The 26,850-nt window shown below is 45.7% G+C and overlaps 1 protein-coding gene across 1 annotated transcript in view; it reads right to left on the bottom strand.

Annotated features, from left to right (window-relative positions):
- Positions 1-25,656, bottom strand: part of galm (galactose mutarotase) — an 83,153-nt gene extending 57,497 nt beyond the window's left edge. The window contains exons 1-2 of the mRNA XM_085981909.1: positions 25,198-25,656; positions 23,642-23,796 (exon numbers count right to left, since the gene is read on the bottom strand). Of these exons, the coding sequence (XP_085838035.1) occupies positions 23,642-23,796; positions 25,198-25,384 (342 nt within the window). The 5' untranslated portion in view covers positions 25,385-25,656. The remainder of the gene's footprint in view (positions 1-23,641; positions 23,797-25,197) is intronic.
- Between the last annotated feature and the right edge of the window lie 1,194 nt (positions 25,657-26,850).

The raw sequence follows: 26,850 nt of genomic DNA, 5'->3' as shown, positions 1-26,850 counted from the left end.
CAGGCAGTGACCAGCGGGGTGCCGCAAGGATCTGTCCTGGGACCCCAGCTGTTCACAATATATATAAATGATCTGGATCAGGGAATTGGATGCAATATTTCCAAATTCGCTGACGACACTAAACTAGGAGGAGGGGTGGGCTCTGATGAGGATGTCAGGAGGCTACAGTGCGATTTGGACAGGTTGGGGGAATGGGCGGATACGTGGCAGATGCACTATAATGTGGATAAATGCGAGGTTATCCACTTTGGGGGTAAAAACAGGAGGGTAGATTATTATCTAAATGGCAATAGATTGGGAGATGGGGAAGTGCAGAGGGACCTGGGTGTTCTTGTGCACCAGTCACTGAAGGAGAGCATGCAGGTGCAACAGGCGATTAAGAGGGCAAATGGTATGTTGGCCTTCATATCAAGGGGGTTCGAGTATAGGAATAGGGATACCTTACTACAGCTGTACAAGGTGCTGGTGAGACCGCATCTGGAGTATTGTGTACAGTTTTGGTCGCCCCATCTGCGGAAGGATGTTCTTGCCATGGAAAGAGTGCAACGGCGATTCACCAGGCTGATACCTGGAATGGCGGGAATGACCTACGAAGAGAGATTAAATAGTTTGGGCTTGTACTCACTGGAGTTTAGAAGATTGAGAGGGGATCTCATCGAAACATATAAAATTATGGCAGGCCTGGACAGGCTGAATTCAGAGAGAATGTTTCCAATGGCCGGGGAGCACAGAACCAGGGGCCACAGTCTAAAAATAGCGGGCAAATCATTTAAAACAGAGATGAGGAAGAATTTCTTCACTCAAAGAGTGGTGAGCCTGTGGAATTCCCTGCCACAGAGGGCTGTGAAGGCTAATTCAATAAATATTTTCAAGAGAGAATTGGATATATTTCTGAAGGCTAAGGGGATTAAGGGTTACGGAGAAAAGGCGGGGACGGGGTACTGAACTGGTAAGATCAGCTATGATCTCAGACGAAGATCAGCCATGATCTCATTGAATGGCGGAGCAGGCTCGAAGGGCCGAATGGCCTACTCCTGTTCCTATCTCTATGTTTCTATGTCACTCTGTTCTTGCACCCCCTTTAATTTTGGACCATTTAGCTTGTATTGTCTCTCCTCATTCTTCCTACCAAAATGTATCACCTCACACTTCTCTGCGGTGAATTTCATCTGTCCGCCCATTCCACCAGCCTGTCTATATCCTCTTGAAGTCTATTACTATCTTCCTCACTGTTTACTACATTTGCAAGTTTTGAGTCATCTGCAAATTTCGAAATTGTGCCCTGAACCCCCAAGTCCAAGTCATTAGTGTATATCAAAAACAGCAGTGGTCCTAGTACTGAAGCTTGGGGAACTCCACTGTATACTTGCCTCCAGTCTGAATAACAGCCATTCACCACAACTCTGTTTTCTATCCCTTAGCTATTTTTGTATCCACACTGCTACAGCCCCTTTTATCCCATGGGCTTCAATTTTGCTGACAAGCCTAATATGTAGTACTTTATCAAACGCCTTTTGAAAGTCCATATACACAACATCAACTGCACTGCCCTCATCCACCTTCTCTGTTACATCAAAAAACTCACCAAGTTAGTCAACCACAATTTGCCCTTAACAAATCCGTGCTGGCTCTCCTTTATTCGTCCACACTTGTCCAAGTAGCTGTTAATTGTCTCCAGGATTATTGTTTCTAAAAGCTTCCCCACCACCAAGGTTAAACTGACTGGCCTGTAATTGCCCAGGTTTATCCTTCTCCCCTTTTTTGAACAAGGGTGTAACATTTGCAATCCTCCAGTCCTTTGGCACCACCCCTGTATCTAAGGAGGATTGGAAGATTGTGGCCAGCACCACCGCAATCTCTACCCTTACTTCCCTCAGCAACCTAGGATGCATCCCATCCATCCAGATAACTTATCCACTTTAAGCACCGCCAGCTTTTCTAGTACCTCCTCTATCTAATTTTATCTCATCCAGTATCCCAGCAATCTCCTCGTTTACCATAGCTTTAGCAAAGTCCTCCTCCATAGTTAACACTTCTGCTTCCATCAATAGATCACCATTTTGGTCCCTAATCAGTCCCACTGCTCTTCTGACAAGCCTTTTACTGTTCATATGCCTATATAAGATGTTTGGATTTCCTTTTATGATAACCACCAATCTATTCTCGTACTGTAATAGTCCATTTTTCCTGCTTCATCCTACTCTTTAACTCCATCATCCAGGGAGCTCCTACTTTGGTTGCCCTCCCTTTTCCCCTTGTAGTAATGTACCTAGACTGTATCCAAACCATCTCCTCTTTAAAGGCCGCCCATTGCTCCATTACATTTCAGCCTGCCAGTCTTTGACTCCAATTTACCCAGGCCAGATCCCTCCTCGATTCGCTGAAATTAACCCTTCTCCAGTTAAGTATTTTATTCTAGATTGCTCTGTGTCCTTCTCCATAACTAATCTAAACCTTATGATACTATGATCACTATTCCCAAGATGCTCCCCGACTGTGACATTCTCTTCTTGACCCATTTCATTCCCCAGGACTAGATCCAGCAATGCCTCCTTCCTGGATGGGCAGAAAACATACTGATCAAGAAAATTCTCCTGAACGCACTTCAGAAATTCCTCCCCTTCTCTGCCCTTAATACAATCACTGGCCCATTCAATATTGGGGTAGTTAAAGTCTCCCATTATCACTACTCTATAGTTCTTGCACCTCTCAGTAACTTCTTTGCAAATCTGCTCTTTCCCACTATTTGGTGGCCTATAAAATACACCATGTCCTTTATTGTTTCTCAACTCCAACCAAATAGATTCTCTTTTTGACCCCTCAAGGACATTCTCTCTTTTTAGCACAAAAGGTTCACATGTACGCCATTGAAACCCAGCTCTACCTCACCACCACCTCTCTCGACCCCTCCACGGTCTCGGATTTGTCACACTGCTTGGCCAACATCCAGTACTGGATGAGCAGAAATTTCCTTCAACTAAATATCGGGAAGACCAAAGCCATTGTCTTTGATCTCCGTCACCAACTCCATCCCTCTCCCTGGCAACTGTTTGAAGCTGAACCAGCCCGTATGCAACTTTGGTGTCTTATTTGACCCCGAGTTGAGCCTCCGGCCACATATCTGTTCCATCACCAAGTCCGCCTACTTCCACCTCCATAACATCGCCCGACTCCACCCCTGCCTCAGCTCATCTGCTGCTGAAACCCTCATCCATGCCTTTGTTACCTCTAGACTTGACAATTCCAACTCACTCCTGGCCGGTCTCCCATCTTCCACCCTCCATAAACTTGAGCCCATCCAAAACTCTGCTGCCCATATCCTAACTCACACCAAGTCCTGTTCCCCCATCACCCCTGTGCTCGCTGACCTACATTGGTTCCTGGTCCAGCAAAGCCTCAATTTTAAAATGCTCATCCTTGTTTTCAAGTCCCTCCCTATCTCTGTAACCTCCTCCAGCCCTACAAACCTCAGAGATCTCTGTGCTCCTCCAATTCTAGCCTCTTGCGCATCCCCGATTTTAATCGCTCCACCAATGGCGGCAGCACCTTTAGCTGCTTAGGCCCTAAGCTCTAGAATTTCATCCCTAAACCTCTCCGCCTCTCTATCCTCATTTAAGACCCTCCTTAAAACCTACCTCTTTGACCAAGCTTTTGGTCATCCGTCCCAATATCTCTTTATGTGGATCAGTGTCAAATTTTGTTTGATAACACTCTTGTAAAGTGCCTTGGGACATTTTACTATGTTAAAGGCACTATATAAATGCACGTTTTGTTGTTGTACCTCAACTCCATTTAGCCGTCTTTGCTGCATGTCCCTTGATACCCTTACCCAATAAAAATCTATCAATCCCACTCTTGAAAACTCTAATGGACCCCCAGCATCCACAGCCTTCTGAGAGAATTCCAGACTTCTACTACCCATTGCGTCAAATTCACTCCTAACTGGCCTAGCTCTAATTTTGAGATCATGTTAATCTTTCAGAAAAGTTTAGATGGCTGGTTGAAGGAAAGGCAGAGAAATGGATATTAGAACAGGGCAAGCACATGGGATTAGAGGTAAACACCACCCACAGGCTGATCAACCCGTTTCTGTGTTGTAACTCCCATTGTTAAAAAGGACAGAATCTAACTCCAAAGGTTTAACTTTAAATGTAGACCTGGTGACAGCTTCTGAAAGTTACGATAGTTTCTTCAGATATTGAGTCTTCCATATTGCAAAGTGGCATTGATAGCAGGATTACAGCACACTTGCTGTCAATGGTACTCCTTCAACGTCAAAGTGCATTCTGATCCAGTTTCCCTATTTCCGTATTGGTTTATAAGAAACTGCGCTCGCACAAGGCAAGGCAGGTGAAGAGTTCAGCCTATTTTCCATAAACGTGCACTTCTCTGCTTTGCAACTGAACTCAAGCACGTCAACTGTGTTTATAAATTTAACCCATCGGTGTGACTCAAAGCCATAGGCATTATGACCTGACGCATGTATTTTTTGCTACCCTGTTGCTTTTTATATAAAATGCTGTAAAAGGATTCCAGGAATAAAGCACCAAATTAAAGGCTAGTCAATGCTTCTATCTTGCTGCCGGCACATTACTCTACACGTGCACCCACACACCTCCTGCAATGCTACTGAAGGGGGAATAACAGTATTCTGCAAACGCCTACACAGCACTTACCCATTTAGCACTGGGGATGATAAGACGGGGGAGTCACTATGGCCAAGTGCAGTGTGCTAGATTTGGTTTGATTGTGCGCTCCATCTGGTGTCATTGTGTGCTCGATCTGGATTAGAAATATAAGAACAGGAGTAGGCCAATCAGCCCCTCAAGCCTGTTCCGCCATGCAATGATATCATGGCTGATCTGTATCATAACTCCATCCACCCATCTTGGCTCCAAATCCCTTAATATTCTTGGCTAGCAAAAATCTATCAATCTCAGATTTAAAATTATTAATTGAGCTAGCATCTACTGCTTTTTGTGGGAGAGTTTTCCACACTTCTACCACCCTTTACGTTACGTGAAGAAGTGTTTCTTAAGATTGAGGAGAGATTGAGTAGGATGGGCCTCTACTCTCTGGAGTTTAGAAGAATGAGGTGACCTCATTGAAACATACAAGATTCTGAGGGGGATTGACAGGGTAGATGCTGAGAGGTTGTTTCCTCTGGCTGGAGAGTCTAGAACTAGGGGGCATCATCTCAGGATAAGGGGTCGGCCATTTAAGACCGAGATGAGGAGGAATTTCTTTACTCAGAGGGTTGTAAATCTTTGGACTTCTCTATTCCCAAAGGACTGTGGAAGCTGAGTCATTGAGTATATTCAAGGCTGCGATAGATACATTTTTGGACTCTCTGTGAATCAATGGATATGGGGATCGGGCGGGAAAGTGGAGTTGAGGTTGAAGATCAGCCACGATCTTATTGAATGGCGGAGCAGGCTCGAGGAGCTGTATGGCCTACTCCTGCTCCTAATTCTTATGTTCTTATTAACTTCTCTCTTGGAATGGCCTGGCTTTGATATTAAGGTTATGTCCCCTTATCCTAGACCCACCCACCAGCAGAAAAAGATCCTATCTACCCTATCAATTCCTTTCAAAATCCTAACAACCTCAATCAAATCACCCTTTACCCTTCTATATTCCAGGGAATACAAGCCTAGTTTATGTAATCTCTCCTCATAATCTAACCCTTGGAGCCTGGTAACATTCTGGTGAATCTACGCTGCACTCCTTCCAAGGTCAATATATCCATTCCAAGGTGCGGGGCCCAGAACTGTACAAAGTACTCCAGATATGGTCTAACCAGGGCTTTGTATAGCTGTAGCAAAACTTCCTCTCCTTTATATTCTAGCCCTCTAGTTATAAAGGCCAACATTCCATTAGCCTTTTTGGTTATTTTTTGTACCCGGTGACTACATTTTAGTGATCTGCATTGAAATCCACTTGTCACAGTTTTGTCCATTCACTTAATCTATCAATGTCGCTTTGTAATTTTATGCTCCTGTCTACATGACTTACTATGCCACCAATCTTTGTGTCATCAGCAAACTTGGGTACATGGCTCTTTGTTGTGTTATCCAAGTCATTATAAAATATAGTAAATAGTTGAGGCCCCAGCAGATCCCTGTGGGACACCATTGGTCACTGCCTTCCAATTAAATAACATACCCATTATCCCTACTCTGTGTCTTCTACCGCCTAACCAATCTCCTAACCAGATCAATAATTTGTCTTGAAATTCCATGAGCTTTAATTTTAGCTAACAGTCTCTTATGTGGAACTTTATCGAATGCCTTCTTGCAGTCCAAATAGGCTACATCCATAGACATTGCCCTGTCCAGTTACTTCCTCAAAAAAATCAATTAGGTTTGTTAGACATGACCTACCCTTTACAAATCCACATTGCCACTCCCTAATAAGCTCACATTTCTCTAAGTGCTCAGTCACTTTGTCCTTAATCATAAATTCCAATAACTTCTCCACAACAGATGTTAGATCAACAGGTCTAGGATTTCCTGATTTCTCTCACTCACCTTTCTTAAATAATGGAGTTACATTTGCAATTTTCCAATCTGAAGAGACAATTCCTGAATCAAGAGAGCTTTGAGTTATTGCTAAAACATCTGCCATTTCCTCCCCTACTTCCTTTAAAACCCTGGGGTGGAAACCATCAGGTCCTGGGGATTAGTTAGCCTTTCGTGCCATTATTTTTTCTATTGTGTGCTCGATCTGGTTTAATTGTGCGCTTGGTGATCTTTTGTATGCCACACAGGACTATTTGGCAGCAGGAACAGATCTTTGAGCATGACCAGAAAACATCAAAAACTTTGTCACCAGGACAAGCTCTGCCGCATTCTTCAGGGGAGTGCTCCCTGCTACACCTGACCAATATTTATCCCTCAACCAACATCACCAAAACAGATTATCTGGCCATTATCTCATTGCTGTTTGTGGGAGCTTGCTGTGTGCAAATTGGCTGCTATGTTTCCTACATTACAACAGTGATTACACGTCAAAAGTACCTCAGTAGCTGTAAAGCGCTTTGGGACATCCTGTGGTCATGAAATGCACTATATAAATGCAAGTCTTTCTTTTTTCTATATGCACTTCAATGCAACAGGTGGGTGCTGCATAAATAGCTAGAAACAAACCAAAATGGTTGATGCAAGAGAAAACAGAAAATGCACAGAGATTATCTCAGTTAAATGAAAGGGGAAAGAGGGATAACAATTTGCAATTTAATTCATAATTGCATCACTATTAAGAGGCCCAGTAAATACAACTAGAATCTCAACTAAATGAGGCAAACAGAGCAAGTGGAGCAGTTAAGGCACTAATTTTGCACCACTGTGGTTCTCTTGACCTAGTTTTGCATGCGGCAAATTTATTCAGCTGTCAGAAAGTTGGTTAAATTAATCCAGAGATTGAATGTAGTTTGAAACTTTTGTTAAACATGTAGGTGGGGGATTTTCAACTGAGGCTGCCCATTTCGCGTCTGGAAAAACTGGCGATCAGCAGTTGGAGATCGAGTGAAGACCTTGTGCGTCCATGGACCTGCCCGAGTCAATTTTGAGGCGGGACTTTAAGTGGGCGCCTAGTGCTCCAATCGCAGGGGTGGGTTAGGTAGGGACCCTGGATCCAGGAGAGAAGCATAATGGCACTTATCTCTTGGATCCAGCTTGAACTTGCACCATTCTCTATGTAAGTTCAAAGATTCCCAATTCATTCCAGGTAAGGGAGCTCCAACGATGTCCATTTCAAATCCCTGTTCTAACACCATGTCTTGTTTTGCACACTTTGTACAAAAATAATAAATTGCAGGACAACAGAGTATTACTGTTTAAACTCTTTTATGAAGCATTAGGTCTGTGATCTCAATCATACAGCAGTGGGGACAAGATGGAGTTAGGACCCCTAGCCTTGGGTCTTCAAAACAATAGCAGTCCTTACAGATGCCTGCAGGCCAATGACAACTCAGCATGTGATCAGGTGAATCTAATAGGTATTCCTTACAGTTCCTGCGGGCCAATGATAATTCAATATGCAAATGTTACATCCCCATTCTTTTAAAAGAAAAATGTTATGCATTACTTTTAAACCTTTCTTCTACCTAATGTTCTCGGTAGCATAAACATCTAGGTAAACTCAGCATTTAACTAGCAGTGAAAACATCTCAACGTTTCAATAACGATATACAGTTTTTTTTTAGGGCAGCAATCCGCCTACACCCTTTGACAGTTCACAAGTCAAGGATAACTCTAGGCTTGACCTCTCGTCCCGACCTTGTGTGGTATGGAACTGAGCATGCTCCTGAATCGGTCAACAAATCAGGTTCAGGTTTAGGTTCAGGTAAGTATGATGTGTTTTGTGTATTGCTCTGTTCATCACACTCTGTTGAACTGATCCTCTCGTCGGAATGACGGTGTTGTTCCTTGGTGTTCAGGAGGTGCCTGCGATTGCGGCGGTACACCTGTCCTTCTGGGGTGCGGACGTGATACGATCGCTCAGTGTCAGCTGGCTGGATGACGACTGCTGGCTTCCAGTAGTCATGCTCCTGGATTCTGACGGATTCTCCATTGTGCAGCAGCAACAATAGTCTAGCTGACCTGTCATAGTATCTCTTTTGGTGTTGCTGTCTCTGTACACGTTTTGCATGCACTTGCTTGCAGCCGACGACCTCTGGCTGCAGCTGCTGGTTGGTGCTTGGAAGGATTGAGCGAAGTCTGCGGCTCATCAACAACTGTGCTGGTGACTTGAAGTTGTCAACCGGAGTGTTGCGGTACTCAAGGAGACTGATGCAGGGGTCTCTTTTGTCCGCTTTGGCTTTGTCCATGAGTGTTTTTGCAATCTGGACAGTTTTTTCAGCAAGGCCATTACTTTGAGGGTAATGTGGGCTTGATGTGACATGTGTGAAATCCCATGCCTTGGCAAATGACTCGAACTCTTTTGATTTGTATTGGGGGCCATTGTCTGAGACTAAAGTCTCTACCATGCCATGCCTGGCAAAGGCTGCCTTTAGCTTGTGGATCACAGCTGCAGATGTGGTGCTGTGAAGCTTGTCCAGTTCAAAAAATCTGCTGTAGTAATCAACAGTCACTATGTAGTCCTCGTTGTTCCATGTGAACAAATCCGTTGCCGCGACCTGCCAGGGCCTGTCTGGGATACGGTGAGGTATCATGGGCTCTTTGACGGGCGGCGTTCTGGACAAATGGAACATTTTACGACAATGTCCTCTATGTGTTTGCACATTCTGGGCCAAAACGTGCTCTTTGTTTGCATTTTTCCATGCCCATATGTCCTGCATAAATTTTTGTCAACATCTCTTCTCTGAGACTGGTAGGAATGATGATTTTCTCCCCTTTGAAGATGATTCCGTTGATTTGTGACAGTTCGTCTCTGTGGTTCCAGAATTCAGATCTGCTCTGAGGGCATTTCCTCCTTTCCTCAGGCCATCCTTCATTTATGACTTTGCTCAGCAGTGTGAGTTGTGCATCTTTCTCTGTTCCTGCTCGGATCTCCTTCAGTTTTGAGTCACTCACAGGTAAGCTGTTGTACACCATGTGCACTGCACATCCATGCCTTCACTGAAGCTGTTGTCCTGGTAGCCACGAGACTTTCTGGAGAGCGTGTCTGCGACAGGAATGTCTTTGCCTGGATGGTGAATGATTGTGAAGTCGTACTTCTGTAGCTGAAGGATCATTCTCTGTAGCCTTGGTGGGGCTGCGGCTAGTGGTTTCCTCATGATTGACTCGAGGGGCTTGTGGTCGGATTCCACAATGACTTGTCGGCCATAGACGTACTGGTGGAAACGCTTACATCCAAACAGAATTGCATATAGCTCTTTCTCGATTTGAGCATAGTTGATTTCACTGAGAGAGATCTGGAAGCGTAGCCAATGGGCTTTCCTTCTTGCAGTAATACTGCGCCTAGTCCGTACTTTGACGCGTCCACTTGTAGTCTGAGCTCTTTGTTGGGGTCGAAGTAGGCAAGAACTGGTCCTGGTTCTCTGGTGATTAGGTCTTTCACTTTCTGAAATGCTGTGTCATGTTGTTTGTTCCACAGGAACTCATTGGATTGTTTGAGCAACTGACGCATGGATGCGTTGATTTCGGAGAGGCTCGGGGCAAACTTGGCTAAGTAGTTAACCATGCCTAGTACTGTCTCTAGCTCTGCGCGGTTCTTCGGCAGCTCCATCTTCTTGATGGCGGAGATTTTCTCTGGATCCGGCTTAATGCCATCAGTTGAGAGGCGATGCCCGAAATAACTGATCTCGGTGGATCCGATTATGCTTTTCTCGGGGTTGAGCCGGATACCTTTCTCCAGTGATCTTTGTAACATCGCACGGAGGTTCCCGTCATGTTCCTCTCTATTCCTGCCATAGATGAGGATGTCGTCTACGATTGCGACTACTCCGTCGAGGCCTTCATAGGTTTCGTCGATCTTCCACTGGAATTCATCCTGAGCTGATAAGACCAAATGGTAAACACAGAAATCGGTAGCGTCCAAATGGCGTGTTGAACGTTGTTAGCTTAGATGACTCTTCCATGAGCTTGATAGTCCAGTATCCTGATCGTGTGTCCATTACACTGAAGTAACGTGCTCCCACTAGCTTGGGTGTGATGTCATCTAGTGTTGGTAGAGAGTAGTGAGGGCATTTGATAGCCTTGTTCAAATCTCTGGGGTCGAGACAGACTCTGAGCTTGCCTGTACGTGGTTTCTCAACCACTACTAACGCGTTGACCCACTCTGTTGGTTCTGTTTCCTGGACGATGATTTCTGTATTCTCCATGCTCTGCAGCTCCTCCTTCAGGCGACTACATAGAGCAAGGGGTATCCTTCTCGGTGGGCAAACCACAGGGGTTGCTGCTGGGTCAAGGTGAATAGTGCATTCACCTGGGAATAGTCAGATTCCTTTGAAAACGTCAGCAAACTCCTCCATCACTGTCTGCTTCTCAACTGGTGCTGTCAATGATGGACCTCGTCAAGCTAGTGCTATGTCTAAACATGCCTTTAGACCTAGCACTGGAGGTGCTCGAGTGTCAACAATGTAAAAGTCCAACATCATTTCGCTTTCTTTGTACTTGCATTTCATCACGCATATGCCTTTTACAATGAGCTGCTCACCCCCATAGCCGGTCAGTCTGCGTGAGGTGGGCTGTAGCTCACACTCATCCTTCAAGCTGTGATACTCACTCAGAGGAAGTACATTTACCTGAGATCCAGTGTCTAGTTTAAACTTAAGCTCTTTGCCCTGTTTTCCTATCTCAATATCGGCATAGGCTTGCTCAGTCTCTGAAATCTGTTTTTTCTGTGACACAGAATCAATAAACAGTTCCTCTGCATTTGGCTCTCTATCTGGCTTTTGGCTGTCACTCACTGTGTGTACTGCTTTTCCAACAGTCCTGCAAACTTTAGCAAAGTGGTTCCGTTTACCACATTTAGCATATTGCTTTCCTTTGGCAGGGCAATGCTCCTTTTTCCCATGCACCTTGTTTCCACAATATCTACAGTTTTTGAAGCGTTTTATGTCTGTGTCGCCCATTTTTAGAACTCTCTCTGTTCTTTCTGTTCTGAAACACGCTCTCTGGGCGGTGTTCTTTGGCGTGTGTCTATTAACTGCGTGCACTGTCTGTTCACTCGAGCTGCTCGTGGCGCCGGTTATGGTTTTCAACTGTGCTTGGGCTATCTCATGTGATCTAGCTATGTCCATAGCTTTGTCCAGCATTAGCCTGGACCCAACATTCAAAAGTTTCTCTCTCACTTTAGCTGAATGTATCCCAAACACGATGCGGTCTCTGACCATCTCATCTTTATTTGCATATTCACTGTCTTTTACCAGCAGTTTTAACTCAGTCATGAACTGTTCAAACGACTCACTAGCTCCTTGTACTTTCTCCTGAAACTTGTACCTAGCGAATATCGTATGTGTCTTGGGCATCACATATGCTTCAAAACAGTCAAAATAACTTTTCAGTACCTTTGCTTCATCCGCGGTGAGAGACCATGTGTTAAAAATGTCTCTCCCTTTTTCTCCGATCCACAGGAGTAGGTAGCTGCATCTTTCTTCCTCCCCTTTGCTTTTCAGTGGACCCGAGAACATCAACTGCACGTGTTGCTTGAACTTGCACCATTCTCTATGTAAGTTCAAAGATTCCCAATTCATTCCAGGTAAGGGAGCTCCAACGATGTCCATTTCAAATCCCTGTTCTAACACCATGTCTTGTTTTGCACACTTTGTACAAAAATAATAAATTGCAGGACAACAGAGTATTACAGTTTAAACTCTTTTATGAAGCATTAGGTCTGTGATCTCAATCATACAGCAGTGGGGACAAGATGGAGTTAGGACCCCTAGCCTTGGGTCTTCAAAACAATAGCTGTCCTTACAGATGCCTGCAGGCCAATGACAAATCAGCATGTGATCACGTGAATCTAATAGGTATTCCTTACAGATGCCTGCGGACCAATGATAATTCAATATGCATATGTTACAGCGATTATTCCCATTTACACCTCCTCTAGGCCCATCTTTTGTTTTTTTACTTGTCCTATTACCATCTCAAAAGCAACGTTTCAGGTCGATGACCTTTCGACCCATTACCATCTCCTTTCGCCTTGCACCATCACCCCTTTTGTCATTTAATCTCTCCTGCCTCCTCGCTGCCATTCACTAAAAGTGCAGCATGGGAACAAAAGGCCGAGTGCCAAAAATGCCGTCGATGAGGAGCCATGGCGGCGGCGGGGCGGGGGGGAAAGAGAAGCAGGAAGGAGCCGGTGGGTGGGGGAAGAGAAGAAACCCAGAGAGAACCGAGCACGTTCTCCTCTCCCCCTTCCACCGCTCTGGTTAGACCTGGATCACGTTCGTGCATGAACGGAATCGAGTTGATTTCTCGGAAAGCGCGGCGCCTGCGCGACAAGCGGCATCATCGGACAGCCCAAAATGTGCAAGTTAGGACATAGTGTCACTATTCACTTTGTAATGTAAAATGCTCCCCACTTTCTATCGAATAAACCTGGAAACAATCCATGACCCAATCACGATGCTCCATCGGTCACCACAGATCTCTCCCAGCGTGTTTAGTTTGACAGAGTGATTAGCAACAGTGTGGGTACTTCCGGTTTTCGATCGATCCGTGAGGTCCTCCTTCTGCGCATGAGCTGGGCCACCCGAAGACACCACTCTCAGCGCATGCTGAAAAGCTACGGCTCCGCTAGTGACGTCACATCCAATGACATCACCCTCGCCCATTCTCCTTGAATGGAATGCGCCTCACTAAACCGACCTTGCAGCTCAAATTATGCAAAATAGTCAAACTTAGCCTCAAAGAAATGGCTAGAGCACCCCACAGGACCTTGCACTGCCCATTCAAGGGGTCACATATTTGAAGGGGCCCACAAGTCAATTGCTGGTTGGCCTGGCGTGGAGTGTTTTCAGAGTCAAAGTGAGGTGGGAGGTTGCTCAATGTGGAGGCCTCACTCCTCCAGCAGAAAGGGGAGTTTCGTGGGAGTTTTTAAACAGATCACACAGAAAAAGGAGGCTTATGACAAATGTCAGGAGCAAGATTCAGTTAATAACCAGTAATATTATGGAAAATACAGGAGGGAATTGAAAAAGTTAATACAGGAGGCAAAGAAAGGGTACGAGAAAAGATTAGCAGGCAACATTAAATTGAACCCTAAAACATTTTATTAACATATAAAGTGTAAGCGGTTAGCTAGGGAAAAAGTTGGGCCCATTAAAGACCCAAAGGAAATCTTCATGTAGAGACAGGAGACATGGCTAAAGTATCAAATTAGTTCTTTGCATCTGTCTTCACAAAGGAAACGAATGATGTGAAGTTTACACTAAAAGAGAGGGAATTATGAACAGAATAGTAATAGATAGAGGACACGTACTAAAAAGATTAGCATTACTGAAAGTTGGTAAGTTACCTGGTCCGATTGGAATGCATCCTAGGTTGCTGAAAGAAAAAGGTAGAAATAGAAGAGGCAATGTTCTTTCAATCCTCATTGGATACAGGAGTAGTGCCGGAGGACTAGAGGGTTGCTAATGTTATACCACTATTCAAGAAAGAGGAGAGGGATAAACCAGGAAACTACAGGCCAGTCAGCCTAATGTCAGTGGTGGTGAAGTTATTGGAAACCATTATCAGGAACAAAATAAACTTTCATGTGGAACGGCATGGGTTAATCAAGGAGAGCCAGCATGGATTTGTTAAAGGCAAATCGTGTCTGACTAACTTGATTGAATTCTTTGATGAGGTAGCAGAGAAGGTTGATCAAGGTAGATCAAGGTAGTGCAGTAGATGTTGTATATATGGACTTTCGGAAGGCATTCGACAAAGTGCCACACAGGAAGCTTGTGAAGAAGATGGAAGCCTGTGGAATTAAGGGGAAAGTGGTGGTATGGATACGGAATTGGTTCAATGACAGGAAGCAAAGGGTGGTGGTGGTGGATGGATGTTTCACAGACTGGGAGGTGGTTTGCAGACCAAGGGTCAGTTTTGGGTCCATTACTCTATTCCATTTTTATAAACTACCTAGACTCGGGTGTAGGGAGCAGCATTATAAAGTTTGCAGATGATACAAAACTTGGCAAAGTAGTAATGATGAGGATAGTTGTAGACTTCAGGAGGACATGGACAGGATGGTGAAATGGGCAGAAGCATGGCAGATGGAGTTCAATGCGGAGAAGTGTGAAGTGATGCACGTTGGGAGGACCAAATTGGAAAGGCAGTATACTATAAATGGCACGATTTTGAAAAGTGTAGATGAGCAGAGAGACCTTGGTTTCCATATACACAAATCCTTAAAGGTGGCAGGGCAAGTTGTGGGTTACTTGGGTTTATAAATAGAGGAACAGAATATTTGCCTCCTTCTGTGCTGTATCATTCTATGATTCCATAAAAGCAAAGCGATCATGCTAGGACTTTATAAATCACTGGTTAGGCCTGATCTGTGGAGTTTTGTGGACAATTCTGGGCACCACACTTCATGAAAGATGTAAAGGCTTTAGAAAGGGTACAGAAGAGGTTTACCTGGAACCAGGATGTTACCAGAGATGAGGGACTTCAGTTATGAGGAGAGGTTGGAAAAGTTGGGACTGTTCTCCTTGGAGCAGAGAAGGTTAAGAGGTGACCTAATAGAGGTTTTCAATATGATGAGAGGTTTTGATAGAGTAGATAGAAAGGCTGTTCCCTCTGGCGAGTGGATCAATAGCCAGAGTACCCTGTCATACCCACCACAAAATCCGGGCCATAATGTTGGACGAGTATTGTCCTCCCACTTCCTGCCAGTGAGAATAAGAAGTTTGCTACTTCCAGCACAGGTGGTGGAAATAAACGCAGCCACATTGTAAAACAAATCTGCCTTTTTACTTCCATATTGAATTCAGCATAATTTGTAAACTTGGGGCGGGGGGGGGGGGGTTGGAGGAGAACAGGACTGCCCATATGGGAAATCAGGAGAATTCCCGAGTGCCCCTCGCAAGCAGTTCTATCGCGTTGTATTATCTGTGTCCCCTCCATTTTTCCGTGAGAATCCTGTGCCCATTCGAGGGAGCAAGTCCGCCCAGTTTGTAGGTAAATCAAAAGAGAAAGAGCATAAAACCACTGTGGTAGGGGACTTCTGGAGAGAGCAATGACTAATTCCCAGTTTAAAGCATCTTAGTTATCAAGATATAGGCTCCAAGAGTTGGGACTCTACACTTTAGAGAAGCGTAGACTTAGAGGTGATCTGATTGAGGTTCATAAGATAATGAAGGGAGTAGATTGTGTTCCAGCTGACAGGTTAGGCAGAACCAGGGGTCACAAATTTAAGTTGTATAAGGCTAGATGTAGGTTAGATGTCAGGAGGTGGTTCTTTTCCCAGAGAATAGTGGGCCTTTGGAACAGGCTGCCGGCTCGCTGAATTCCTTCAAGCGAGAGCAGGATATGTTTCTGGTTGGGGCAGAGATCACCTCTTACAGAAGATAGGTACTGCAGGGAATTCAGGGCCCGAGTGATGATCTGAACTAGTTTCGATCGCCTAGATGGGTCGGAGAGGAATATCCCAGTTTTTTCCCCCCCAAATTGGCCTGGGTTTTTTCCCATTTTTTATTGCCCCTCCCAGGAGATCACATGGTTTCGGGTGGGGTGGAGAGTATAGGTTGTGATACACAAAGTATTACAATTGTGTGGGACAGGCTCGATGGACCAGAGGCTCTTTACCTGTCCGTCATTGTTCGTATGAAACAATTGAAACAAAAGGGGGATGTGAATTAGAGGGTCTCCAGGGAACTGAAGTGAGAGACAAAGCTGGGGTGCAAAGTTCTTTCCACAGCTTACTGCTGAAGGAACAGACTGCATAAAAGGTCTGGCAGGAAGTAGCTGGTGATTGTACAGTATTGTGCTGTTCAGTGTGTACTTTCGCTTGTTAAAAACACTGTTTGTAAAGTTAGCAATTCAACTCAATCCTGTAACTAACCCGACGTGTGTGGTGCGTTGGTGTCTGTGCCCTCCAGTAAGACTGGGAGCAGAGTGGGAATGCCGGTTACATTGGCGAACTAAGTTCTGCAAGAGTCCTGATGACACATTCATTTCTGCACCTGCAGGAAACAGAGGGGCTGAAACTTCTGGACTGTAGGGAACTCGAAGCCTGCTTTCAGCAAGCGCAGCTAAACCATTAAAACTCAGTACTTTTTGTTATATCCGTGTATCTTAATGTTGTGACCTTCAATAATCAGACAACAGACTGCAGGGAACGATCAACAGGTGTTTACTGAATGAGGGTTACTCTAGAACTAACTCTACAGATCACTACTCAGGGTTTATATACAGGTGTGGTCACTGCCGGCACTACAGTATACAGGAGCTGCAAAAAGTAGTTCTCTCCCTCAAGGTATATATACATTACATTTCCTCCCCTTTTAGATTAACAGTACCATAATACTCATTTAACAATTAACATTTTTAATATACAATGTTATATGAAAATAGTCCATTCATATATTCAGTCTCTGGGGAGGCTTCCTGATTCTTTCTGGATAACGCCTTTCCCGAGTGTCTCGCTCTTGGTGCGGAGGCGATTCTAGCACCCTGTCATCAGTTGATTCATCAGCTTCCAATGCTATTGTTTCTGAGGTAGATGCGACCTGTACGTCGGGTTCCTCACCAGGTACGTATGGCCGAGACATGGGGTTGACTCGTTCCTGTGACTCTAGGATCTGGTCAGCATGGCGTCTCACAATGTTCTCCCCAACATCCACTGTGTACATTAGTGGCCCCTGCCGTGTGCATATCGTTCCTGGTTGCCATTTCTCTGTTCGGTAGTCGCAGGCCAAGACTGGTTGTCCTACATTGAAGCTCCTTGTCGGCTTCTCATTGATGTGCTGGAATTGCTTACTCTCAACATCTCTTCGTACATTTGGTCTGAGCAAATCCAGACGAGATCTCAACCTTCGGTTAAAGAACATCATGGCCGGGGCCTGGTTGGTGACTGCATGTGTCGCATTTCTGTAGGCAAACAGGAAATTGTCCACCTTATGCTGCAGCGGAATGTCGTCATCGCACATGGGCTTTACTGCTTTTTTAAAGGTTTGTACGAACCTCTCAGCCAATCCATTTGTGGCTGGATGATATGGGGCGGATGTGTAATGCCTTACCCCATTCCTTTTCATAAATCTTCGAAACTCTTCGGACACAAACTGTGGTCCATTATCAGAGCAAATCTGCTCTGGGAAGCCGTTCCTGGCAAAAATGGTCCGTAGGACTGCAATAGTTTTCTCCATGGTGGTGGAGGACATTTTGATCACCTCAGGCCATTTCGAGTGCGCATCCACGGCTATTAAAAACATTGAGTCCATGAATGGACCAGCAAAATCAATATGCACCCGTTGCCATGGAGATGAGGGCCACTCCCATGGGTGTACAGGGGCATGTGGTGGTGCATTTCTCTATACCAGCGTTAGTTACTGGCAAGCATTCAATTATAGTCGAATGAAATATTTCGACAGGATCCACTGCTGGTGCTTCCTCCGCAGTAGGCAGTGGCAGGCGTGATAGCCCATCAGCGTTTCCATGCTGCTTCGTGCCCTTATACTCGATTTCATATTGGTGCGCCCCTAGAAAAAGGGACCATCTTTGTAGCCGTTGCGCAGTCATCACCGGAACGCCCGTCTTTGGATTAAAGATGGAGACAAGTGGTTGGTGGTCAGTCAGCAAGGTGAACTTCTGCCCGTGCAGATAGTGATTGAACTTTTTCACTCCCCACACTAGGCTGAGGGCCTCCCTGTCAATCTGGGCGTAGTTACGCTCGGCTGAGGTTAGTGACCGAGACGCAAAGGCTACTGGCCTCTCCGAGCCGTCCGGGAATTTGTGCGACAGCACCGCTCCAATGCCATAGGGTGATGCATCACACGCCAACCGAATTGGTAGTGCTGGGTTGAAATGAGCCAACACCTCTTTTGATGTGATCAATGCTTTGCTCTTCTGGAAAGCTCGTTTACATTCGTCACTCCACTTCCATGGTACCCCCGTTTGCAGTAGGGTGTTCAGTGAGTGTAGTACGGTAGACAAATTCGGCAAGAGCTTATGGTAGTAGTTCACCAGCCTGAGGAACGACCTCAGTTGTGACACATTTTCCGGTGCTGGAGCCTTGACTACTGCCTCAATCTTTTCAGGGGACTTATGTAACCCCTCTTTATCAATAACGTGGCCACAATACGAGATCTGCTTCTGGAAAAACTCACATTTGTGGCGATTAGCTCGGAGCCCATATTCCTTCAATCTAGTGAGCACCTGCTCCAGGTTGGCAAGGTGATCACTGTCATTTTCGCCCGTGACCAGGATGTCGTCCAAATAACACTGGGTCCCTGGAATCCCTTGCAGGACTTGTTCCATTGCCCTTTGCCAAATAGCCGGAGCTGATGCTACCCCGAACACCAGCCGGTTGTATTGGTAGAGACCTTTATGAGTGTTGATCGTGAGGTACTGTTTCAAGGCTTCTTCTACCTCCATTTGCAGGTACGCCTGGGCCAGATCAATGTTAGTGAAGCGTTTCCCTCCAGATAGCGAGGCGAAAATATCTTCAATCTGCGGAAGCGGATATTGTACAGTGTGAAGGACTGGGTTCACTGTCACCTTAAAGTCCCCACAGATGCGAACCTTCTTTGGTTCCCCAGGCGCATTACTCAACGACCTCTTCATTACAGGAACGATGGGTGTAGCCCACTCGCTCCAGTCCCCTTTGGACAGTATTCCTGAACGTTCTAAACCTTCCAGCTCTGCTTCAACGGCTGGGCGGATCCTATAAGGTACCGGTCTGGCCTTAAAAAACTTTGGGCTTGCATTTTCCTCTATTTTGATCGTCGCCGTTATGCCTTTTAGTGTTCCGAGTCCCTGCTGGAACACTTCTTGTGCGTCAGTTAGCATTTTTGACAGTCGTCCAGGTATGACGTCGTCATCCTTTTTGGCATCTACAGTCGGTGCTTGTATGGAATGCCAATCTAGCTGTATCTTCCGGATCCATTCACGTCCTAGTAGTGGTGGTCCTCCATCTGGCAATACATATAGGTCCATTTTTGGTGTTTCCTTGCCGTTATATATAACGTTCACCCTTATTTTTCCTTTGGGGTAGACTTTTTGCCCCGTGTACGTCTTCAAAACAATCTTTGTCTCTCTCAAGGGTATATGTGAGAATAGCTGCTTGTAGTCCCTTCGGTTTATGACTGTTAGGGCTGATCCTGTGTCCAATTCCATTTTCACTTGGACTCCTGCTATCTTGAGCGTGACCCAGATAGTTTGGTGATCCTCCGTTTTGATCACATTATGTAGTTTCAGACAACCCAGCTCCTTGCTTCCGGAGTCTGTATCACTCTTCTGTTCGTCTGAACTACTCTCCATCACCTTATGTACCTTCTTGTACTTCTCCTGTGGAGATTTCTTGCTGCTGGTTTTCTTTCCCGACCTGCAGACTCTTGCTATGTGTTCTACTTTTCCACACTGTCTGCACACTTTGTCCTTGAACCAGCAATCATTATGGTCGTGTGTTGTTCTGCCGCAGCGATAGCACTTCACTGTTCCGTATGACATTTCATTTGTGCCATATTCTTGCGGTCTCCGTTGTATCTCTGCAGCGCCCCGTGCGGCTGCTTCGTGTGATACTGCAATGCTGAAAACCTTGTCCAGCGTAAGATCCTTTTCTGATAGAAGCCGTTTCTGGGTTCCTTCACTTTGAAGCCCACACACAAACATGTCCCTTAAAGTATCTGCTAGTCCCGTTCCAAACTGGCAGTGTTTCAATAGCTTGCGCAGTTCCGTTAAATACTCAGCATTACTTTCATCTTTATGCTGGTTCCTTTTGTGAAACTTAAATCTTTCTGCTATCAGCAGCGGTGTGGGGTTTAAGTGGTCCTGTAGGATTGACACTATGTTTTCAAAATCCTTTTCTACTGGCTTCTCTGGGGTTACTAGGTTTCGTAGTAAGCCATACGTTTTTGCACCCATTGAATTCAACAATATCAGCGCTTTCTTGTCATCTGGCACTTCATTCGCCTTGCAGTATACTTCTATGCGTTCGACATATGTCGTCCAATCTTCGACTTCATTGTCAAACGCTGTGATACTGCCACTCTTCGGCATTTTTGGGTGTGGTTAGACTGGCTTAAAATGGCATCTCCCGCGCTTTCCTTTCTTCCCCGCTGCGGCTTAAAATGGCATCTCCCGCGCTTTCCTTTCTTCCCCGCTGCGGCTTAAAATGGCATCTCCCGCGCTTTCCTTTCTTCCCCGCTGCGGCTTAAAATGGCATCTCCCGCGCTTTCCTTTCTTCCCCGCTGCGGCTTAAAATGGCGTCTCCCACGCTGCTGCCAACGCCGCTCTCGGCGGTCCTCGTGGCAAATGGCGACGCCCTGTGGGTTTCGTGCGCTGCTCCTGCGCTGCTGCCAATGCCGCTCTCTGCGGTCCTCGTGGCAATGGCGCCGCCTCGCGTTTTCCTGCGCGCCTCTCTCCCCGTTGACGCCACTCGGTCCTGAACACCGGCTGTGCCCTGTGCGCTCTGCCCTCTCTCTCTCCTCCGTCGACGCTGCTCGGCCTTTTTCTGTGCCGCTCGGTCGGCTCTAGCTGCCGCTGTCTGGGAAGGGTCTGCGCAGTACCTGTTGCCAGCCCGTTTCGCTGGACCACCGTGACTGGAAAGCCAAGCCTGGCTCTCGACAGCCTCCCCTGCGATGCTCAAATCTCCGCTGGATGACTGGGCGGTTGCCCGTGGTCGACGCCCGTGCTTCTGGACTCGACCTCCTTCCACTGTTCTCCAGGAGCGAATCCCTGGGAGGTGATGCAGAGTTGCAGGTAGGTTCGAATCTGCGTCGTCGCCAATGTTATATCCGTGTATCTTAATGTTGTGTCCTTCAATAATCAGACAACAGACTGCAGGGAACGATCAACAGGTGTTTACTGAATGAGGGTTACTCTAGAACTAACTCTACAGATCACTACTCAGGGTTTATATACAGGTGTGGTCACTGCCGGCACTACAGTATACAGGAGCTGCAAAAAGTAGTTCTCTCCCTCCAGGTATATATACACATTACATACATTGCACTTTTCACAAATAACCTTTTCACAGGCTAGCACATACCTTTCCCACAGTGTCAGGCGTGGTTCAGTTGGTAGCACTCTTGCCTCTCAGTTGGAAGGTTGAGGGTTCAAGCCCCACTCCAGAGGCTGGAGCACAAAATCTACGTTGACACTCCAATGCAGTACTGAGGGAGGTGCCGACTTTCGGAAGAGACGTTAAACCGAGGCCCTGTCTGATGGACGTAAAAGATCCCATGGCATTTTCGAAGAAGAGCAGGGGAGTTCTTCCCGGTATTCTGGCCAATATCTATCCCTCAAACAACATCACTAAAACAGTTTATCTGGTCATTTATCCCATTGCTGTTTGTGGGATCTTGCTGTGTGCAAATTGCCTGCCATGTTTCCTACATTACAATAGTGACTGCACTTCAAAAAAGTACTTCAGTGACTGTAAAGCCTGTCCTGAGGTCATGAAAGGTGCTATGTAAATGCAAGTCTTTTTATGCTGTATCTGTATCACTGTCTTTGATGCTATTTTTCCCATTGTTTTGGTCTCACTTTTCTGTGTCTTCTCTCCATATGTAATCTCGAATGTCTGTGTGAAGAGTTTCCAACTCTTGGTTGGATGTATTCGTCACATGACACCCCACCTCCAACTGCCCAGCCCAATCAATCCACCTTTTTTGAGGTTTAAGGATAGAATTCCAGAGCTTAGGGACCTAGACTTCTGAAGGCACAACCTCCAGTGATTGGGAGGTGGGGACCAATGTAGGTCAGCGAGCACACGGGTAATGGGTGAGTGGGGCTTGGTACAGGTTAGAAAACAGGCAGCAGAGTTTTGAAATGAGCTGAAATTTATGGAGGGTGGTGGAGGAGGGGAGGCCAGCCGGAGAACATTGGAATAGTCGAGTCTGGAAGTGACAAATGACCAGATCATCTGTTTTATAGTGATGTTGGTTGAGGGATAAATGTTGGCAAGGACTCCCCTGCCCTTCTTCAAATAGTGTCACGGGATATTTTACACCATCTGAGAAGGCAGATAGGACCTCGGTTTAACATTTTATCCGAAAGACAGCACCTCTGACAGTGCAGTACTTCCTCAGAAGTATCAGCCTAGATTATGTACTCAAGTCTCTGTTTGGGGGGCTTTGACTCACGATCTTCTAACTCAGAAAGGAGAATGCTACCACTGAGCCAAGGCTGACATCAATAGTCAATAATCAAATCCAAATCCTTCTATTTGCCAACTTAGGTCTAATGGACATCTATTAAGTGTACTTACACGTTTCCCGTATGAATGTCCTAAAAAAAGGACATAGCACAGACCTCTACTAAAACCATGTGGTTTACCTGTTAAGATTGTACAGTCCCTCTCACAGATCAAAAGTTTAGATTTTAGTGTAGTACTTACAAAATAAAGTACAAATCATAATAGATACCATAGAATCTTACAGCACAGGAGGCCGTCTTTCGGCCCATCGTGCCTGTGCTGGCTCTTTGAAAGATCTATCCAATTAATCCCTCTCCCCCACTCTTCCGTTATACCTCTGCAATTTTTTCCTTTTCAAGTATCTATCCAATTCTCTTTTGAAAGTTACTACTGAATCCAGATCATAACTCGCAGTGTTTAAAAAAATTCTCATCTCCCCTCTAGTTCTTTTGCCAATTATCTTAAAATCAGTGTCCTCTGATTTACTGACCCTCCTATCAGTGGAAACAGTTTCTCCTTATTTCCTCTATTAAATACGTGGGGTTACGGGGATCGGGTGGGATATGTGTTGGTGTAGGGGTTACGGGGATAGGGTGGGATATGTGTTGGTGTAGGGGTTACGGGGATAGGGTGGGATATGTGTTGGTGTAGGGGTTACGGGGATCGGGTGGGATATGTGTCGGTGCAGGCTCGATGGGCTGAAATGGCCTCTATCTGCACTGTGGGGTTTCTGTGATTCTGTGAACCCCTCATAATCTTGACCACCTCCATCAAATCTCCTCTTAACCTTCTATGCTCTAAAGAGAACAATCCCAACTTCTCTCGTCTCTTCACATAACTGAATTGTTTTATTTCATTGGTCAGTATAGTAATAAATCTGCCTTACCTTGTCAAATCCTTTCAGGCCACCATGTATACTATTAGGCCCATTGTTAATAGGCAGCTGGTATTCCTTCCCATCTATACTGAATTTCCCTTCTGCAATTCGATTGGCGACACGGCCAATCACTGCCCCAAAGTAGGGGTGCTTGTTAACATATCCTGTAAACATAATTGAAACAAGTTGTTATCACCATGGAGTGTGGGATTTTGACTTCATAACAATTTGATGTTCTCTACAAATTACATTGTTATTGTCCCTGTCCCCATTTCGTCCCAGCTTCCTCCCCTTCTCTAAAAATGTTACTTCTTCCAAACTGCCCTTTGGAATGAGCAATGGAAACTGCTCACTTATTTTGACATTAGAATTACTGACAGTGAATATCTCACAATAAATACAACTAAAGATAAAAAACAGGATTTAAAATAAACACACAAAAGGGTTGTGGGGAATGTTTGCCTCCATACTGAGGAACTGTCTGTCCGGGGGTGTGTTACATAGTATTTAACAGCATGGAAACAGGCCATTCGGCCCAACAGGTCCACGCCGGTGTTTATGCTCCACACAGAAGTCTCCTCCCACCCTACACCATCTAACCCTATCTACATAACCTTCAATGCCTTTCTCCCTCGTGTGCTTATCTAGCTTCTCCTTAAAGGCATCTTTGCTATTTGCCTCAACTACTTCTCATGGTAGCGAATTCCACTTCTAACCACTCTCTGGGTAAAGAAGTCTCTCCTGAATGCTCTGTTTGACTATCTTGGGCCAGGGTTTGCGGTCGAAGGCGTACCTCCGGAGTACGCCTCCGACCCAGAAAAAAAATCCGAGCCTACCTGCTGGCACCCGGGCTTCAGAGACTTTGGGTCCTGAGCCTGCAGGCGTACGCCTGCGTAGAGGCTCATGGAGCCCAGGGACGCAGGTGGATCGGAAGCATCCCTGGGATCAGGTGGGCCAGGTCCTCCTATCCATTTACGAATGGAATCCCCAAATCATTTACACAACTGGAATAAAAATAAATGTTCCCATTTTCAAATTTAATTAAAAGTCGCTTTCATGAAGCACTTACAATAAAAATTTAATTTTTTGAAAAATAATTTTCAACATTTTAATCTGGGGCAAAACTTACATTTTAAATGCTGGTGGATGACTTTTTATTTTTTAATTTTGAATTAAACATTTATATTAACCCTTACGCTGGTGAAAGCAGGCCCTACGACTGCTTTACCAGGCGTGAGGGTTTCGTGGGCATTTGCTGGGCAGTAGCTGGGCAAATAGCCCCACTTTGCGCCAGGGAAAGTGATTTTTGGGTCGGTGCGCCAGATCTGTCAATCGTAAGTTCCGGGTTTCCAACCCGGAACTTGCGGGGCCTCTTACAAGGCTTACCACGGCGTACGCAACCGTGAAATCCGGGCCCTTATATTTATGGCCCCTAGTTCTGGTCTCCCCTGCCCAAACAGGCCAGGGGCTCAAATCTTCCTGGTTGATAGTTGCTCGATTTCACACTTCGGGCAGCATCACTGAGGGCCGGCACTAAGGCCTGTCGCTGAGGGCATGGCGCCCACCTTGCAGAGTGTCGAACCCCAGGACGATGTCGGCGGCCTTCCCGCACCGGTCTTTGGTCTCCAGGCTCGTCACAATGGCGCCGAGGGACAGAACGCCGAGCGTCACCGCCTGGGAGCGCAGCGTGAAGCGGTGCACCAGCCCCCCGCCGGGCAGCGCCCCGAGCACGGCGCCGCCCACCTCAGTCATGGCGCAGAGGGTCTGAGAGACAGAGACAGGCTGTCCCGTCAGTCAGTTAATCTGGATCCCAGACCGACTCAGCCTGTTCCCCCCCCCCTCGTTGCTGCAACACTTTGTTTGTTCGAGTCAAAAGTCCATTCGGATTTTTGCAAAAATCCAATTTTTTCTTTCCTCTTTCTTTTGCAACGCCGCTTTCTTGCTAATTTTCGACCTCAAATATACAGCAGGAGGATCAGACACCCTACTTGCTCCAAAACAAGATTTAAAAAAAAACAATCTCCAGCCAGTCACGTGGAGCATCAATCGGCTTCCTCTTCCCAGTTAGTCAGGAAGAGGGAGCGGTTGTTAGCCAACAGCTGCCACACTTTTGTTAATTCATTCTCAGGGTGTCAGTAATGCCAACCCCACCAGCTCATAAATCAAGAGACAGACTCTTAAAAATCAAGAGATTTGGTATATTGCTATTTTTTCCAAACATATAAACCAATATAGATTGACAGTTGGTTTACAAACCTCTAGTGGCTTATTTAATCGTTTACGTTCCTTTATTACTGTAGTTGTGCCCCTTAAAGGCAAGCACGTGTAATTTTTTTTATTCTGTTGATACCATGGGAGCAACCAGTGTTTTTCACTTCCAGTAAAATAGCAGTTATGCTTATGCACTTACACATGGTTTGTTCAACCTTTATGTGATTTAATTGAAAATGTATCTAAAACACAGAAACTTTAAAATAAAACACAAAATGTATATAAGTGTTCCTAGTAAATCCAGTCCGGTTCACTTGCAATTTCTTTGATAATTGTAAATGGGTAATCTGTGTTAATTAATTACTGATTGCCCCCATCGCTATCATTTCAAAGAAAGAAAATAAAATAACAAATTGGTTGAAGCCAGTACAATTAAACTTAATTTGGAGTTGGTTGAGCTGCAAAGTGGGTGTTGGTTGCACGCACGCAGATAGTTTTTATTTGCAGGGTTGCTGTGGTTGTGTCTCTGATTGACACTCGGGCACTTGTTAATGAGCCTGTGTGTAGTATATTTACATTGAGCTGGGAATCGCGCTTCATTCTCATACGTGGTGCTGCATTTGCGCCACCTTTGAGACATCGCAGCAGTTCAACTGTCTCCGTGCCCTGGCTCCCTCGAAGAGAGAGAGAGAGGAAAAAAGATCATGAGTGAGGCTTAATTTTACTTTGAAATCGCGTCTCTCACGATAAATTTGCGAGAGTTGGCATGTCTGGGATGTACGTATTGCTGGCAAGACCGCCATTTATTGCCCATCCTCTAGTTGCCCCTGAGAAGGTGGCAATGGGCCGCCTTCTTGAAACGCTGCAGCCCGTGTGGTGAAGGTGCTCCTGCGGTGCTCTTGGGTGGGGGATTCTGACCCAGCAATGATGAAGGAATGGTCCAAGTCAGGATGGGGTGTGACTTGGGGGGAACTTGGAGGTGATGATCCCTGCCCTTATGGTGATAG

The sequence above is a fragment of the Somniosus microcephalus genome, chromosome 3, assembly GCF_052327205.1.
Source record: "Somniosus microcephalus isolate GS21.2 chromosome 3, FLI_Smic_1.0, whole genome shotgun sequence".
Classification (NCBI taxonomy): domain Eukaryota; kingdom Metazoa; phylum Chordata; class Chondrichthyes; order Squaliformes; family Somniosidae; genus Somniosus; species Somniosus microcephalus.
The sequence above is the reverse complement of the archived record's forward strand: the minus strand, read 5'-3'. Positions and strand labels throughout refer to the sequence as shown.